Source organism: Mesoplodon mirus (genome assembly GCF_964341445.2).
Source record: "Mesoplodon mirus genome assembly, chromosome: 6".
NCBI classification, from domain to species: domain Eukaryota; kingdom Metazoa; phylum Chordata; class Mammalia; order Artiodactyla; family Ziphiidae; genus Mesoplodon; species Mesoplodon mirus.
In genome coordinates this window covers 67,598,880-67,614,734 of record NC_138982.1, presented here as the reverse complement: position 1 = coordinate 67,614,734, position 15,855 = coordinate 67,598,880, and the positions used below count along the sequence as shown (strand labels likewise).

General features: G+C 37.7%; 1 protein-coding gene across 1 annotated transcript; it reads left to right on the top strand.

Moving 5' to 3' along the window:
* The first annotated feature begins 505 nt into the window (after window positions 1-505).
* ARL14 (ARF like GTPase 14) lies at window positions 506-1,478 on the top strand. The gene has a single exon (XM_082624684.1). It carries the CDS (start codon window positions 670-672, stop codon window positions 1,246-1,248), a length of 579 nt encoding a protein of 192 aa, XP_082480810.1. The 5' UTR covers window positions 506-669; the 3' UTR covers window positions 1,249-1,478.
* The last annotated feature ends 14,377 nt before the right edge of the window (window positions 1,479-15,855 follow it).

Genomic DNA, 15,855 nt, shown 5'->3' with positions numbered 1-15,855 from the left:
TCTATATGATTATGGGAGTAAGGTTCAGATAACTTTGGATGGTTTAAAGTTTCTTACTGAGTAATCTGGAAAGTACTAAAGATACTGCTCAGGGCAGTGTGAGGTAAACTCTCTCTTCATGGCTTCAGAAGTCTGGTTACTTATTTACAACTGGGATAAGATAAATAGTCAAATAACTACAGAATTTCTACAAACCACTTGTAAAGTTAAGATTTTATCCTGCTACCAAACCATGTTCCCGTGCATATCTAAACCTTTGATTACCCTAGACTTCCAACATCTGGAAGAGAACAAGCTGCAGTATCACACAGGCAGGCCCCTCCTAAGTCCTACTCACTCACAAAGAATTTCCCCTTTGAGCTTCTATGACACTGGCTGGTTACTCACATCACAGATTCCTCAGGATTGGTTGGGACTGCAAATGAAACAGTTTGCCCATAATCAAGTTGATAAGCTACAACATAAATGCACGCAAGTTCCTATTCTTAGACTATAACATGAAGCATTTGCTCTCTTCTTTCCTCTTAACATTTTTATGCAAGACCTGGAGAGGAAACACTGGCTCCAGCCAAAAGAAAAGCTTAACATTTTCATGCAAGACCTGGAGAGGAAACACTGACTCCAGCCAAAAGAAAAGGTCTTCAAAGAAAAGGAAAAAAAAAGCCTAAAATGGGTCTATTGAATTCTAAAAACCCCAAAGCCAAGCAAGCCCAAATTCTTCTTCTGGGACTTGACGCTGCTGGGAAGTCTACTCTCCTTTACAAATTAAAGCTTGCTAAGGATATTGTGACCATCCCAACAGTAGGTTTCAATGTGGAGATGATTGAGTTGGAAAAGGGTGTTCCACTTACGGTCTGGGATGTTGGAGGACAGGAAAAAATGAGAACTGTGTGGGACCTCTACTGTGAGAACACCGATGGGCTGGTATATGTTGTGGACAGTACAGATACACAGCGACTGGAAGACTCCAGGCGAGAGTTTGAGCGGATTTTGAAGAATGAGCACATTAAAAATGTGCCTGTTATCCTGTTAGCCAACAAACAAGACGTGCCTGGTGCTCTGAGTGCCGAGGACATCACCAGAATGTTCAAAGTGAAGCAACTCTGCAGTGACCGGAACTGGTACGTGCAGCCCTGCTGTGCTGTCACCGGGGATGGGCTGATGGAGGGGTTCCGGAAGTTAACTGGATTTGTGAAAAGCCATATGAAATCAAGAGGACACATATTAGCATTCTTCAAGCAGAACTGAGGTCCAAGTGGGGAAAGAGATGCTGATGAAGTTGAAAGGGTAATTTTTTCTCCAGGCCAAGTGAGAAAAGCAAGTTGCCGAGTTGGTAAACGTTTCCTGAAATGTTATTTCACCTAAATTCCATTAAACAACTCAGAATAGTATCTAGAAAATATTATTTGGGGCCAGGTACTTTAGCAAACTATGTAGTAATGATAATTGAGAATGAAAATTTTACAATTTCGTGCATGTTGGATGATTCAGAATAATCATATTTGAGACCAAATAAATTCTTGCCTTATTATTTTTATATGACTACTGGAACAAAGTTTAAGTAACAGAGTCAGAATTCTTCTGCTAATAGAGTCAGAATTCTTTCAGACTGTTTCCAGCTGTTACAGGTATTGAATTTCCACCATGCTCCTGTGTAATAGCTGGGTGGTGTAAAAAAATGAACTTTAAATTATGAAGAGGAAAATGTTTGATGTTAATATTTTGTAAATCCCTATCACCTAAATAAAGGGTTTTTGTTTTTGTTTTTTTTCTGCATTCCTGCTAGCTTTTTGAAATCTATTGCTAGGAACTTCTTACAATGAGTCATAATGAACTCTAGGCTGTTAATTGCCCAGAGGCTGTGTTCTCCTATAGGGAGCAGAAGTTTGTATCTTAAAGCTCTGGGATCAGGGTAGCACCTTAGATTTTAGGGCAAGGTCTGGGCTTATCGCTCAGCTGGACGCTGCAATCCCAAGACCGGCTTCAGTAAAATTCAATGTAACAGTTATTACTTGGGAAAATATGTACAGCTCACTGTACTGATCAAACAGGAACCAGAGCCAGACTTTGCTCTCAGACACCTGGCAATTCACAGGGGAAACAACACAAAGCCAGTAGCTAGAACAGGGGAATAAGTACTAAGTGCTATAACAGGAGAAACTCTTTCTGACCTGGAGAAATAAGAAGTGCTTCGTGCAGGAGGTGGTGTTTAAGAGAGTCCCCAACTCCTGGGGACCCCACTGAAGATGCAGGTTAGTCAGTGGAAGTTCCCATCACCAGGAGACTCTCCAGAGACACTGTGGGGTGAGGCGAGGAGGGGAGAAGGAACTGGAGACTGAATTGCAATTCCCCTGAGAGGCTCAGAATGCCCAGGGAGGCCCTGGTACTAACAGAAGACACTCTTTCCTCCTAGCCCACCTCCAACAAGGCTCATCTGGGCTACAGCAGGCCCCAAAACCCCACTACACACCCTGGGACTCCAAATCTTAAGGTCACAGAGAAAAATAAAGGTATAGTAAAGCAAGGTTGCCAGCCCCTGGATTCCTCCGTGGTTTTCTTCTCTCACCTTAGCCATGATTTGTTGTTCAGCAACAAATCCTTCTGTGCTACATGGTAGAGATCCAAATAATAAAGTAGGCATATAGTTAATTATAGTTACCATTGGCTGAATAGTGTGTGTGCCAGGAATTCTGTTAAATGCTTTCATACATCTTTTCATTTATTGTTCACAACTGCCCTGAGAGACATAGGCATTATTATCTCAATTTTACAGATGAGAATACTGAGACTAAACAAAGTTAAACAACAGTAACAACCGCAGAAAACTATTTGGTATTTCAAGTGAGGAGTAGCAGAGCCAAGATTCAAACTCAGGTGTCTGACTTCAAGGCCTGTGCTGTTAATTGCCATGATATTGTTTTATAAATAAGGTATGGCCTCTGTCTTCAATGAGCTCAATTAAGAATAAATTCAAGCTAAATATTACTCAGCCGTAAAAAAGAATAAAATAATGCCATTTGCAGCAACATGGATGGACCTGGAGATGATCATACTAAGTGAAATAAGTCAGACAGAGTCAAATATCATATGATATCACTTATATGTGGAATCTAAAAGAAAAAAATGATACAAATGAACTTATATACAAAACAGAAATAGACCCACAGACATAGAAAACACACTTACGATTACCAAAAGGGAAAGGGGGCGGGGAGGGATAAATTAGGAGTTTGGGATTAACATACATACACTATTATATATAAAACAGATAACCAACAGGGACCTACTGTATAGCACAGGGAACTATACTCAATATTTTGTAATAACCTAAAAGGGAAAATAATCTTAAAAAAAAAGATATGGGGTGGTGGTGGTGGGATGAATTGGGAGATTGGGATTGACATATATACACTAATATGTATAAAACAGATAATTAATAAGAACCTGCTGTATTAAAAAAAAGTCAAAAAAACAAACAAAAAATATATATGTATGTATAACTGAATCACTTTTCTGTACACCTGAAACTAACACAACATTGTAAAACAGCTATACTTCAATAAAAATAAATTTTAAAAAATTAAAAAAAAATAAATCCAGGGCTTCCCTGGTGGCGCAGTGGTTGAGAGTCCACCTGCCGATGCAGGGGACACGGGTTCCTGCCCCAGTCCGGGAAGATTCCACATGCCGCGGAGCGGCTGGGCCCGTGAGCCATGGCCGCTGAGCCTGCACGTCCGGAGCCTGTGCTCCGCAACGGGAGAGGCCACAACAGTGAGAGGCCCGTGTATCTCAAATAAATAAATAAATAAATAAATAAATAAATAAATCCAAGCTAAATTAAAAATAGAACTACCATATGGTCCTGCAATCCCACTTCTGGGTATAGCTCCAAGGGAAATGAAATCACTACCTCAAAGAGTTATCTGCACTCCCATGTTCATTACAACATTATTCACAATAGCCAAGACATGGAAACAACATAAGTGTCCACTGATGAATGAATGGATAGAGAAAATGTGGTATATATATACAGTGGAATATTATTCAGCCATGAAAAGAAAGAAATCCTGACATTTGTGATAACATGGATGAAACTGGAGTTTGGTATTATGCTACATGAAACAAGTCAGACAGAGAAAGACAAGTACTGTATGATCTTACTTATATGTGGAATCTAAAAAAGCCAAACTCACAGAAACAGAAAGTAGATTGGTGGTTGCCAAGGGGGTGGTGGGGGGGTGGTGGTGTGATGGGGGAGGTTGATAAAAGGGTACAAACTTTCAGTTATAAGATGAATAAGTTCTGAGAATCTAATGTACATCATGGGGACTATAGTTAATAATACCATATTATATACTTGAAATTTGCCAAGAGAGTAAACCTTAAACATTCTATCACCACCAAAAAAAAAAAAAAGTAACTATGTGAGGTGATGGAGAATGTGTTAATTAACTTGATTGTGGGAATACTTTCACAGTGTATGTGATATCAAATCATCACGCTGTGTACTTTAATATATTATTATATACATAATAGAAAATATATTACAATTTTATTTGTCAATTATACTTCAGTAAAGCTGGGGGGAAAAAGAATAAATTTAGGCCAACATATACTGCTTTTATAGTAAGAAATTTCTTTGAAAAACAAGCTAGGCAGAATGAATTAAGTGCAGTAACAGTTATAAGAAACATGCTGAAAGACTGGCAAAAAGAGTTTCTGATTTCAGGAAGGTCTCAGGGGAGTGGCAATGTTAAATGCTTCATAGTAGAGTTTTTCCTAAATTTCACGAGATTATTAAAACTGCAAATATGCACCTTTTTAAAAAAATGCATCATTCCTTAACATTTTCCCTATTTGATTTTTTAAAAACCTTCCTAGGACCTTGAAGGCATTATGTTAAGTGAAGTAAATCAGACAGAGAAAGATAAATACTGTATGATCTCATATGTGAAACCTAGAAAAGCAAAAAACAAAAACTAAATGCATAAAAAAGAGACCAGACTTGTTTGTGGTTACCAAAGGCAGAGAATGAGGGGAGGGGGAATTGCAGAAAGGTAGTCAAGAGGTACAAACGTTAATCCTAAAAGTTTGCATCACAAGAATTTGTTTCTTTTTCCTTTTCTTCTTCCTTTTCTGACTATTGTATCTATATGAGATGATGTTAGCTGAGCCATTGTGGTAATCATTTCACACAATATATGTAAATCAAACTATCATGCTGTGTGCCTTAAATTTACACAGTGATGTATGCCAATTATTTCTCAGTAAAACTGGCAGGGGAGTAAAAAACAACCTTCTTAATAATCTCAAAATGAGGGGTCACTAACTTATGTCTATAGAAAATGTCAGAATAGAAAATGTATCCTGGTGTTCCTGACTATTTTGGTAGTCTGAATTAAGTCAAGCCCTTTGTGGCCCAGTCTTAGCATAATGTAAAATTCAGAGAAAACAGTCCCGAAAAATAATGAAAAGCAATTAAAATCTTTACTTCAGAAAACTGGGTGTGTGTGGTGGGTGTGGTGAGCAGATACATCCTTAATGTAGAGCAAAACTTATAAAGTAGCTTTTTCCTATCTGTCATTTCAACATCTCTCCCCCATAAGCAGCTGTTCCTTAAAATCTCTACTAATATTCTCCAAGAAACTTAAACACTCTCATGCTTTATCCCATTTCTTCCCTGGGATCCAATCTATCTTTCCTCAGTCATTTGCTTTCTTTTCAATGTAAATTTTACCAATCTTTCTTTCTTAGGCATTTCCTTTCTGCTCTCCCAACATGCTCGTCTACACGCTCCAACACACACACACACACACACACACACACACACACACACACACACACAGAGTACACTCTTCATTCTGCTCTACCTAATTAAGGCCAGACTTAAAGGAAGGGAAAAAGGTTAGATGGACAACACCAAAATATTCCTTAGCAGGTGAGAGGAAAGAGGTTGTGAATATGCATGCCTTGATATTTATTATTGTCATACATTTTATTCTCTGTTATCTATGTGTAGCATGGCAAAACATTTATCAGTATAGCATGCTGCCATGGATCTGTAGCAACCAAAATCACACTTCTGAAATGTTCCTTGGTTAAAGATTTAGAGACTGAAAGGTAAATATCAGTTAAATATTTCTATCTGATTTTCTAAGTATTCCCAGGTGAAAAAAAAATGCCTGCAGGGCCTAAGAATAAAGAATGGCAAATAAAGTGGCAGCAGTGACGGATACATGTTAAAATTAATTTGTCTTTTCTTTTTTTTTTTGCGGTACGCAGGCCTCTCACTCTTGTGGCCTCTCCCGTTGCGGAGCACAGGCTCCGGACGCGCAGGCTCAGCGGCCATGGCTCACGGGCCCAGCCGCTCCGCGGCATGTGGGATCTTCCCGGACCGGGGCACGAATCCGTGTCCCCTGCATCGGCAGGTGGACTCTCAACCACTGCGCCACCAGGGAAGCCCTAATTTGTCATTTTAAAAAGCTGAACATTGTTATGTTCTGATGATGAACAAATTGGGTTCTGCCAAACCAAGGAAGACTGGGAATTTCAGATGGAGTGTCCTGAAGTGCTTGTCCCTCGTAGGTGGCACCAAGGGACAATCTGCAGAGGCATCAGTGTGTTGAGTATGTGGAGGAACAACCCAGTAAACATCATCTGTGAGGCTTCTGTAAGCCCTACTTACAGGCTGGCCTGCTCTTGTTTGCAGGAGCTCTGTCTCCAGAGAGACAGACAGACAGACAGAGACTGAGAAGCAGAAAGACAGAAGCCAGAGAGACCTCTCCTTTGGCAGGACTAATAGTATTTTAACGTATTATGGGATATAGTGTCCACCAGATTTTTAGCGTAGTGTTAACTATCAGTAGATTAGATTAGCACATTTTACCTTGAAAATACCACACAAATATAAAAGTTGGTTATTGGATGATAACCATATGGGTAGTATTTTCACAAACATTATCTCATTTTGTTCTCATGAAATCTTATGGGGAAGCATAACAAATATTATCAACACTATTTTAAAGAAATGGGGAACTGATTAAGCACTAACTGAACCTAGTCCTCCAATTTCCAAGATCTTTTTTAAAAACCTCATGCATTGGGCTTCCCTGGTGGCGCAGTGGTTGAGAGTCCGCCTGCCAATGCAGGGGACACGGGTTCGTGTCCCGGTCCGGGAAGATCCCACATGCCGTGAAGCGGCTGGGCCCGTGAGACATAGCCACTGAGCCTGCACGTCCGGAGCCTGTGCTCTGGAACGGGAGAGGCCACAGCAGTGAGAGGCCCGTGTACCAAAAAAAAACAACAAAAAAACTCATGTATTATCATACAATGAATTAAACGATTTAAATTTAACAGTTTTTACCATTAAATTTCTCTGATCTATTGCATTTGGTCATCACTTTTAATTTAGTATATTTCCCCTGTCTTTTCCTATTTTTCCATGACCTGAAATTTTTGAAGAGTCCAGTCCAGATAGTTTAAAGACTGTCCCAGAGTCTGGATTTGTCTGATTGTTTCTTCATGATTAAATTCAAGTTAAACATTTTTGGCAAGAATATTCCTTAGGTGTTGTTACAGTTCCCACTAAATCCATTAGGAGGCACATAGGGTCACACTGTCCCATTTTTTATTTATTTATTTATTTATTTTCTCTTAATGGTTTTATCATACATTGATGATCCTTTTCTGACTCAGTTATTACACTGGGAACTGCAAAATGGTGATTTGCTAAACCTGTTTTTCCTTGTACATTTATGAGCTGGCATTCATTTGTAAAGAAGAGCTTACTTTTTTCTTAATCCCTCTTCTCCATAAGCAAGCAATCAATCTCTCCCTCCCCTTTCTCTCTTATTATAGACTCAGAGATACTTTTTAAACAGTAGATTGCATTTTAATCCACACAGATACTTTTTTCCTTATAAATTTATTTATTTTATTTATTTATTTGTGGCTGCATTGGGTCTTCATTACTGTGCGCGGGCTTTTCTCTAGTTGCCGCGAGCGGGCGCTACTCTTCGTTGTGGCGCGGTCTTATTGCGGTGGCTTCTCTTGTTGCGGAGCGCGGGCTCTAGGTGCGCGGGCTCTAGGCGCACGGGCTCTAGAGCGCAGGCTCAGTAGTTGTGGCGCACGGGCTTAGTTGCTCCACGGCATGTGGGATCTTCCCGGACCAGGGCTCAAACCCATGTCCCCTGCACTGGGAGGGAGATTCTTAACCACTGCGCCACCAGGGAAGCCCTAGACTCATAGATACTTTTTGAATTCAAACTTTTATAATCCAGTGCTACTCAAACCGAGGTCCATAGATCAGCAGCAGCAACATCACCTGCAAGCTGCTTAGAAATGTAAATTCTCAGAGATAAACCCACGCACATATGGTCACCTTATCTTTGATAAAGGAGGCAGGAATGTACAGTGGAGAAAGGACAACCTCTTCAATAAGTGGTGCTGGGAAAACTGGACAGCTACTTGTAAAAGTATGAGATTAGAACACTCCCTAACACCATACACAAAAATAAGCTCAAAATGGATTAAAGACCTAAATGTAAGGTCAGAAACTATCAAACTCTTAGAGGAAAACATAGGCAGAACACTCTATGACATAAATCACAGCAAGATCCTTTTTGACCCACCTCCTAGAGAAATGGAAATAAAAACAAAAATAAACACATGGGACCTAATGAAACTTCAAAGCTTCTGCAGAGCAAAGGAAACCATAAACAAGACCAAAAGACAACCCTCAAAATGGGAGAAAATATTTGCAAATGAAGCAACTGACAAAGGATTAATCTCCAAAATTTACAAGCAGCTCATGTAGCTCAATAACAAAAAAAACAAACAACCCAATCCAAAAATGGGCAGAAGACCTAAATAGACATTTCTCCACAGAAGATATACAGACTGCCAACAAACACATGAAAGAATGCTCAACATCATTAATCATTAGAGAAATACAAATCAAAACTACAATGAGATATCATCTCACACCAGTCAGAATGGCCATCATCAAAAAATCTAGAAACAATAAATGCTGGAGAGGGTGTGGAGAAAAGGGAACACTCTTGCACTGCTGGTGGGAATGTGAATTGGTACAGCCACTATGGGGAACAGTATGGAGGTTCCTTAAAAAACTACAAATAGAACTACCATATGACCCAGCAATCCCACTACTGGGCATATACCCTGAGAAAAGCATAATTCAAAAAGAGTCATGTACCAAAATGTTCATTGCAGCTCTATTTACAATAGCCAGGAGATGGAAACAACCTAAGTGTCCATCATCAGATGAACGGATAAAGTAGATGTGGCACATGTATACAATGGAATATTACTCAGCCATAAAAAGAAACGAAATTGAGTTATTTGTAGTGAGGTGGATGGACCTAGAGTTTGTCATACAGAGTGAAGTAAGTCAGAAAGAGAAAGACAAATACCGTATGCTAACACATATATATGGAATCTTAGAAAAAAAATGTCATGAAGAACCTAGGGGTAAGACAGGAATAAAGACACAGACCTACTAGAGAATGGACTTGAGGATATGGGGAGGGGGAAGGGTAAGCTGTGACAAAGTGAGAGAGTGGCATGGACATATATACACTACCAAACGTAAAATAGGTAGCTAGTGGGAAGCAGCCACATAGCACAGGGAGATCAGCTCGGTGCTTTGTGAGCACCTAGAGGGGTGGGATAAGGAGGGTGGGAGGGAGGGAGATGCAAGAGGGAAGAGATATGGGAACATATGTATATGTATAAATTATTCACTTTGTTATAAAGCAGAAACTAACACACCATTGTAAAGCAATTATACTCCAATAAAGATGTAAAAAAAAAAAAAAAAGAAATGTAAATTCTCAAACCCAACCCCAGACCTATTTGTCAGAATATTTGGGGTGGGTGGGGTGTTCCTGGAATTTGTGTTGTTACTGACACTGTTATGATCCATTTCTGTCCCAATTCTTTTTAATGCTCAAACTGTCCCAAATTTGCCCAGGAGAAGCTCTTTTAGGCCAGCTTCTGTATTCTGTTGACATGTCCCCATTTGTCTTTGAGTAATTCCTTGTTTGGGAGGACACTGAGTCATCTTGTGCTTTCCCTACACAGCTGCCTCAGACCTGGAATTAACCATTTCTCCCAGAAGTCCTGGTGCCTTTCACTGGGGAATGGTATTTAGAAACTGAATAATGGTGCTAGCTGTGCTCACTGTTACTGGGGTGTCACTGCTTATAGGCCCATTCAATAGAAAAAGCAAGGAAATATATATATATATATATATATATATATATACATACACACACAACATACTATATATATATATATCTTTAAAAGCAAGGAAATACCTATATATTTATATATATATATATTTAAAAATAATATTGATACCTCCAGATTGAATCAACACCATAGGATTTTTCCTTATCTTCCCCATTTTTATTTGTATCCCTCTTCTCCTACAAAGAACTCTGGTTCTAAAAAGCATCAGTACAGTTACTCATTTGTCTTATGCTACGACACAACAAAATACTTCCAGAATCACTATACCAAACTGCCATCCCTGATAATCCCACTCAGGAAAGTTCAAGACTTCTTTTTAGTTCTTTCTGTTTTTATTCAGCGCTGTGTTCAAAAATTACTTTAATTAATTTTTTCTGTGCCTGTGTTATAAATATGATATTGATTTTGGTTGATTTTTGCTATTTGTATTCAATTTTAAGGTTTTGACTCTTCTTTATCTTTTGAGTTAATATTAATTTTAATTTTCAAATTCATAGAATATTTACATGCCTCAGAAGTGAAGACTGTATGAAAAGGTATATTCAGAGAAGTCTGGCTCACATCCTAGCCTTTCCCACCTGTCCCTAACCTGTAACTATTTTCATTAGTTTCTGATTTATCCTTCTTTTGTTTTCTCATTGCGAAACTAATCAAATACATATAATTACATTCTTATTTTTTCCTATGTCTTATACAAATGCCACATTTTATATACAGAGAAGAAATAATTTTAAAATAGAGATTTGCTACCAACTCATTATTACATTAAAGAAGAGGAGGGACTTCCCTGGTAGTCCAGCGGTTAAGACTCCACAATTCCAATGCAGAGAATGCAGGTTTGATCCCTGGTCAGGGAACTAAGATCCCATATGCCGCGCAGGGCAGCTAAAAATAATAATAAATAAATAATAAATTTTTGAAAAGAGGAAGAGGAAAGCCTCCTTAGTACAACAAACTGATTCTCATAATTCCCTCCTCAAGTTATACCTAAGTGGCATTGTACTTCTAAATCAGGTTGGATTTTCTTTCACTTTAAAGCATTTTTTAAGGCATCTTTCCACTCTAGTTCAATGTACCTACTATTAATGGGAAACATGAGAGACTGGTGACAACAAGATGCAATCCTCTGTTTACCATGGGATAACCTCAATTATCTAAATAGTTACATTTCTGTTCTTGTCTTAAAGTAAAATATACATTTTACATTTATGCTAAAATTTATTCCTGTGTAAAAAAATACACTACCCTGAATTTGTAAAAATAAAGCATATATATATATATATACACACACACACATAAATATATATATATGTATATATATTTACATAGAAAATATAAAAACACACCAAAATGTTTGGGTGGTTACATTACAGATGGCTATAATTCCTTATAGTTCTTAGCACTTTCCAAATTTTATATAGTGAGCATGTGTTCCTTTTATATTCAGGGGATAAAACATTATTTTCAAAAGAGCTGTTTAATCTTCAGAGTCTATATAAAACATGAGTGGATAATGCATGGCCCTAGAACTGTCATTTCAAATGCATTGATCTAAAGTAATAAGAAATCCTTTTAATGACCAGAAATATTGCAATGTACAGACACATGGGGGCATTGTAACCAAGTTTTTATAATTTAAGAAAAAAACCCAGAAACCAAAAACCAAAAAGCTAACATTAGTGCACACTCACTGTCGGCCAGGTTCTGTTCTAAGCATTTATATGTATTATCTCATTTCATCCTTACATTAACTCTACTGGATAGTACCATTATTATCCTCACTTAAGAGATCTGAGACTCAAAGCCACACAGCCACCTAAAATTGTGAAAGCATTTACAGTGGTCTTTTGTATATAATCAAGCTCCTACTGCCAGTTGTTTGGAGAGAATTCTGTAGTGTACCTCTGTGTAATTCTCTTCTAAGGCCTACTTCACATTCTCAAATGATCTCTCCATTGCTGCACTCAGAGTCTAAGAACAGCTAGAGAGCAGACAATGAATATTTAAACATTTTTAGTTTTTCATCAGAAATAGAAAGTTCGGAAAATAGGAAAATACAACTCTGTTAGCATTTTGCTACATTTTCTTCCAGTCTATATTTTTCTTCAATGTGTGTATATATTCAATAGATCTTTTTTGATAATTTGGTAATTTGTTTTTTCATCATCACATCCATATATTATATAGCTTTACCATATTATTATATATCTTTCAGAACCACCATTTCAGTGTTACATCATTTTCAATGAAGTAGGTAAACCATAGCTTATTTAATAATTTCTCTACTATTGGTTTTTAGGTTCCAGCCAATTTTTCATGTAAATAATTCAGCAACAAACATCTTCATGTGTGTATTTCCCCTCCCTCATATTTATTCCCCTATTCTGCAACTATTGCCTGAATACTTAATAAATACCAGGCACTGTATTAGGTTCTGGGTTTAAGATTTTTTTCCCCTAGGATAGTATTTCAAGGTTGCAAAGTCTTATGCCTCAACACATACTGTCAAATTGCTTTCTAAAAGGTCAAAATCAGGTTATTCTAAATGGATTCTTTAAAAATAAGGAATAAAAGAGATGTAAAAACTTTTAGCTATTAGATGACTGATGACCACAGCCTTATGTGTTGAAGAATCAACATGAGTAGTTTGAGTAGTTAAATTTGTAAATTTCAAATCACTTATGACAGGAAAAAATTAATGCCAAAATTTGTAGTAGTTTTTGCTAACTATGACTCTAAATCCAGATATAATAAAAGAGAATATTGATAAATTCGACTACATAAAAATGAATGTTGTGGCAAACATCATAAACAAAGTCAAAGTACAATTATCAAACTGGGTGTTAATATTTGCAATATATATCATACATAAATATCTTATGTTCCTAAAAGAATACTTATCAAGAGAAAAAGAACCAAAACTCTGTACAAAAATGGACAAAAGACACACACAGTGTTAACAACAAATAATATTCAAATCATCCTTAAACAAATGAAAAAAAACTCCAGCTTCACTATTAGAGAAATGCAAATTAACAGTACATTTAGATACCACTTCTCACCTATCATGTTTGCAAAAATCTAAAAGTTTCATATCATATTCTGTAATTCTGTTGGTTGAAACTGTGGGAAAATGAATAATCTCTTCCAGTGCTGTTGGAAAAAGAAATATGACTTCTGTAGAGAATCCTGCATTATCCAACAAAGCTACATTTGCACTTACTTTCTTTTGAAACTTTTTATTAAACTTCTCCTTATGTTAAATCTTTCAAATTAGACATTTCCTTTTAAATATGGCAGACAATTGATCAAAACAGTTAATTCCATCCAGTTGGGTGCACTTACCGTTTACTCTAGCAATCTCACTTGTAGAAATCTTTCCCTGAAGACAATCACAGATCTAAAACAACATATATAGAAGGTTATTGATTGTGGTATTATTTGTAATAGCAAAATACTGGAAATAACCTGAACATTCTTCCATTGGAGACTGGTTAAAAAAGAAAAAGGTATACTCCCAGAGTGAAATACTACTCAGCCGAACAAAAGAATGCAAAAGGGGACATGCCAAAGGGAAACTAAAAGGGCTAAGAGGCAATGACACCCCAGTAGCAACTAGTGCACCTACAGCCCAGATCTTGGTTTCTAAATATGATACTTCACTGAAAGGAACCAGAGCTTCTCGGAGAAATGGCAGTTCAGATCTGGGGCATGTAAAGTACAAGTGAGCCTGAAATATCTTATGCCAGGAAGTAAGAAAGAACTCAAAGGCTGATGGAGATAGGTCAAAGGTGGTGGCTTAAAGGGACTCCCACTGGCCATATCTGAGACAATCTGGGCATCAAAAAAGAATACAGATGACAATGCATCGAATAAATAAAAATAAAAACTCTTAAGTCCATAGTGGTATATAATAAAAATATAAGAAGTTGAAAAGGAAAGAAAAGGTGTGGGGTCGGGGGGAGGCTCTCTTACAGAGAAAAATGTCAAGGACATGATAGAATTGGAAAGCCACACAACTGCAAAGTAATAACTAACCTTGAGTACAACGCTCAACTTATTTGTATAATAAGATCACAAGATGATTTCCTGAAATATCTTCTCGCTTTATCTGTGATCTAGGATTAAGAGACTTCGAAATGGAAAACCTTGATCAGATAAAGGTTTAGGAAAAGCTATGGGATCCCTACTTTAGCATGTTTTTTTCCTTTCCCCCCAAAGCTGAAAATCACCGTTTACAAGTACAATTCTCAGCTTCCTGACCTTGAATTCTTTTCATCTTTTGTCATGTGGCTACAAGGTGTATTGGAACTACCCATTAAAAGAGGCTTCATCAGTGACAAAATCGAAAGACAAATGTCAAATTGTGAGTTTGATATATACTTGCATATACATTTGATGTACATATATGCAATATACATCATAAAGTCTCATGTCCCTAATATAAATATTATGTTGTTTATATATTGTTATTTATGTATTGTTAAAACTGTAAAGGAAAAAGATTCTGTTTAGCCTGCTGAGCCAGATAAAGTGTCCCATCTCCAGTCTAAAGCATACATCTTCTGAGGAAAGTAAAACCTCCCAACATCTACTTGATTTTTAAGAGACCAGGTTGGAGGGCAGAAGTCTATAATTATGTTGCTGCAGTTCGGGGTAGGGCCTCTGCAGGTCACACAGCCATTTCATTCTGCCATATCTGGTCAGACCAGTGTACACCTGTTGACCTGTTTATGGTACTCCTTTTCATCTTAAAAGTGTCTAAGTTTGGCCCATATTTGGTTACCCTACTTTAAGGAGACTCCTGATGTTCCTTAGGGAAGAGTTCGTTTGGCTGATGTTGAAGGGTAAATGTCAAGTTAGAGAGAGAAGCAAGGAAAGACTCCGCAATGTGATAGGCAGAATAACGGCCCCCCCACAGATACCCTTGTGCTAGTCCTGGGAACTATGAATGTGTTACTTTACATGTCAAGAAGGAAAACATGATTAAATTAAGTATGCTGAGACGGGGAGATCATCCAGGATTATCCAGGTGAGCCTAATCTAATTACAAGGATCCTTACAATCAGAGGAAATTTCCCCGCTGAGTTCACAGTTAGAGGATGTGACTATGGAAAAATGTTCATAGATGCAACATTGCTGGGTTTGAAGATGAAATAAGGGGACTACAACGCAAGGAATGTGGGCAGCCTCTAGTGCCTAGAAGAAGCAAGGAAACAGATTCTCCTTTAGAGCGTCTGCAAAGGAATACAGACCTGCCTACAGAATTGTTAGGTCATAAATTTATGTTTTTTCAGCCATTAATTATGTGGTAATTTGTTACAGCAGAAATAGGAAACTAATACATGGAATTGACAGCATTACTAGTGAACCCTGAGGGATCCAACAAGCCATTCATTCATTTAACAAACGGGTAAGTCCTTATATATGCCTGACCCAACGCTGAATAAGATGGACTTCTCAAGGGGTTTACTGGAGGAAGACAATCACTGAAACATGTAATTAAGATTGTTAAGAGGGTTCTAAAAGGGTTAGTAGGGGGTGGCATGAGGTATTTAGTGAGCACAGGGGAGTAAACCAGGA

What these genes read in the sequence shown, in the direction of transcription:
- ARL14 (XM_082624684.1), top strand. Translation starts at nt 670, where the DNA reads ATGGGTCTATTGAATTCTAAAAACCCCAAAGCCAAGCAAGCCCAAATT.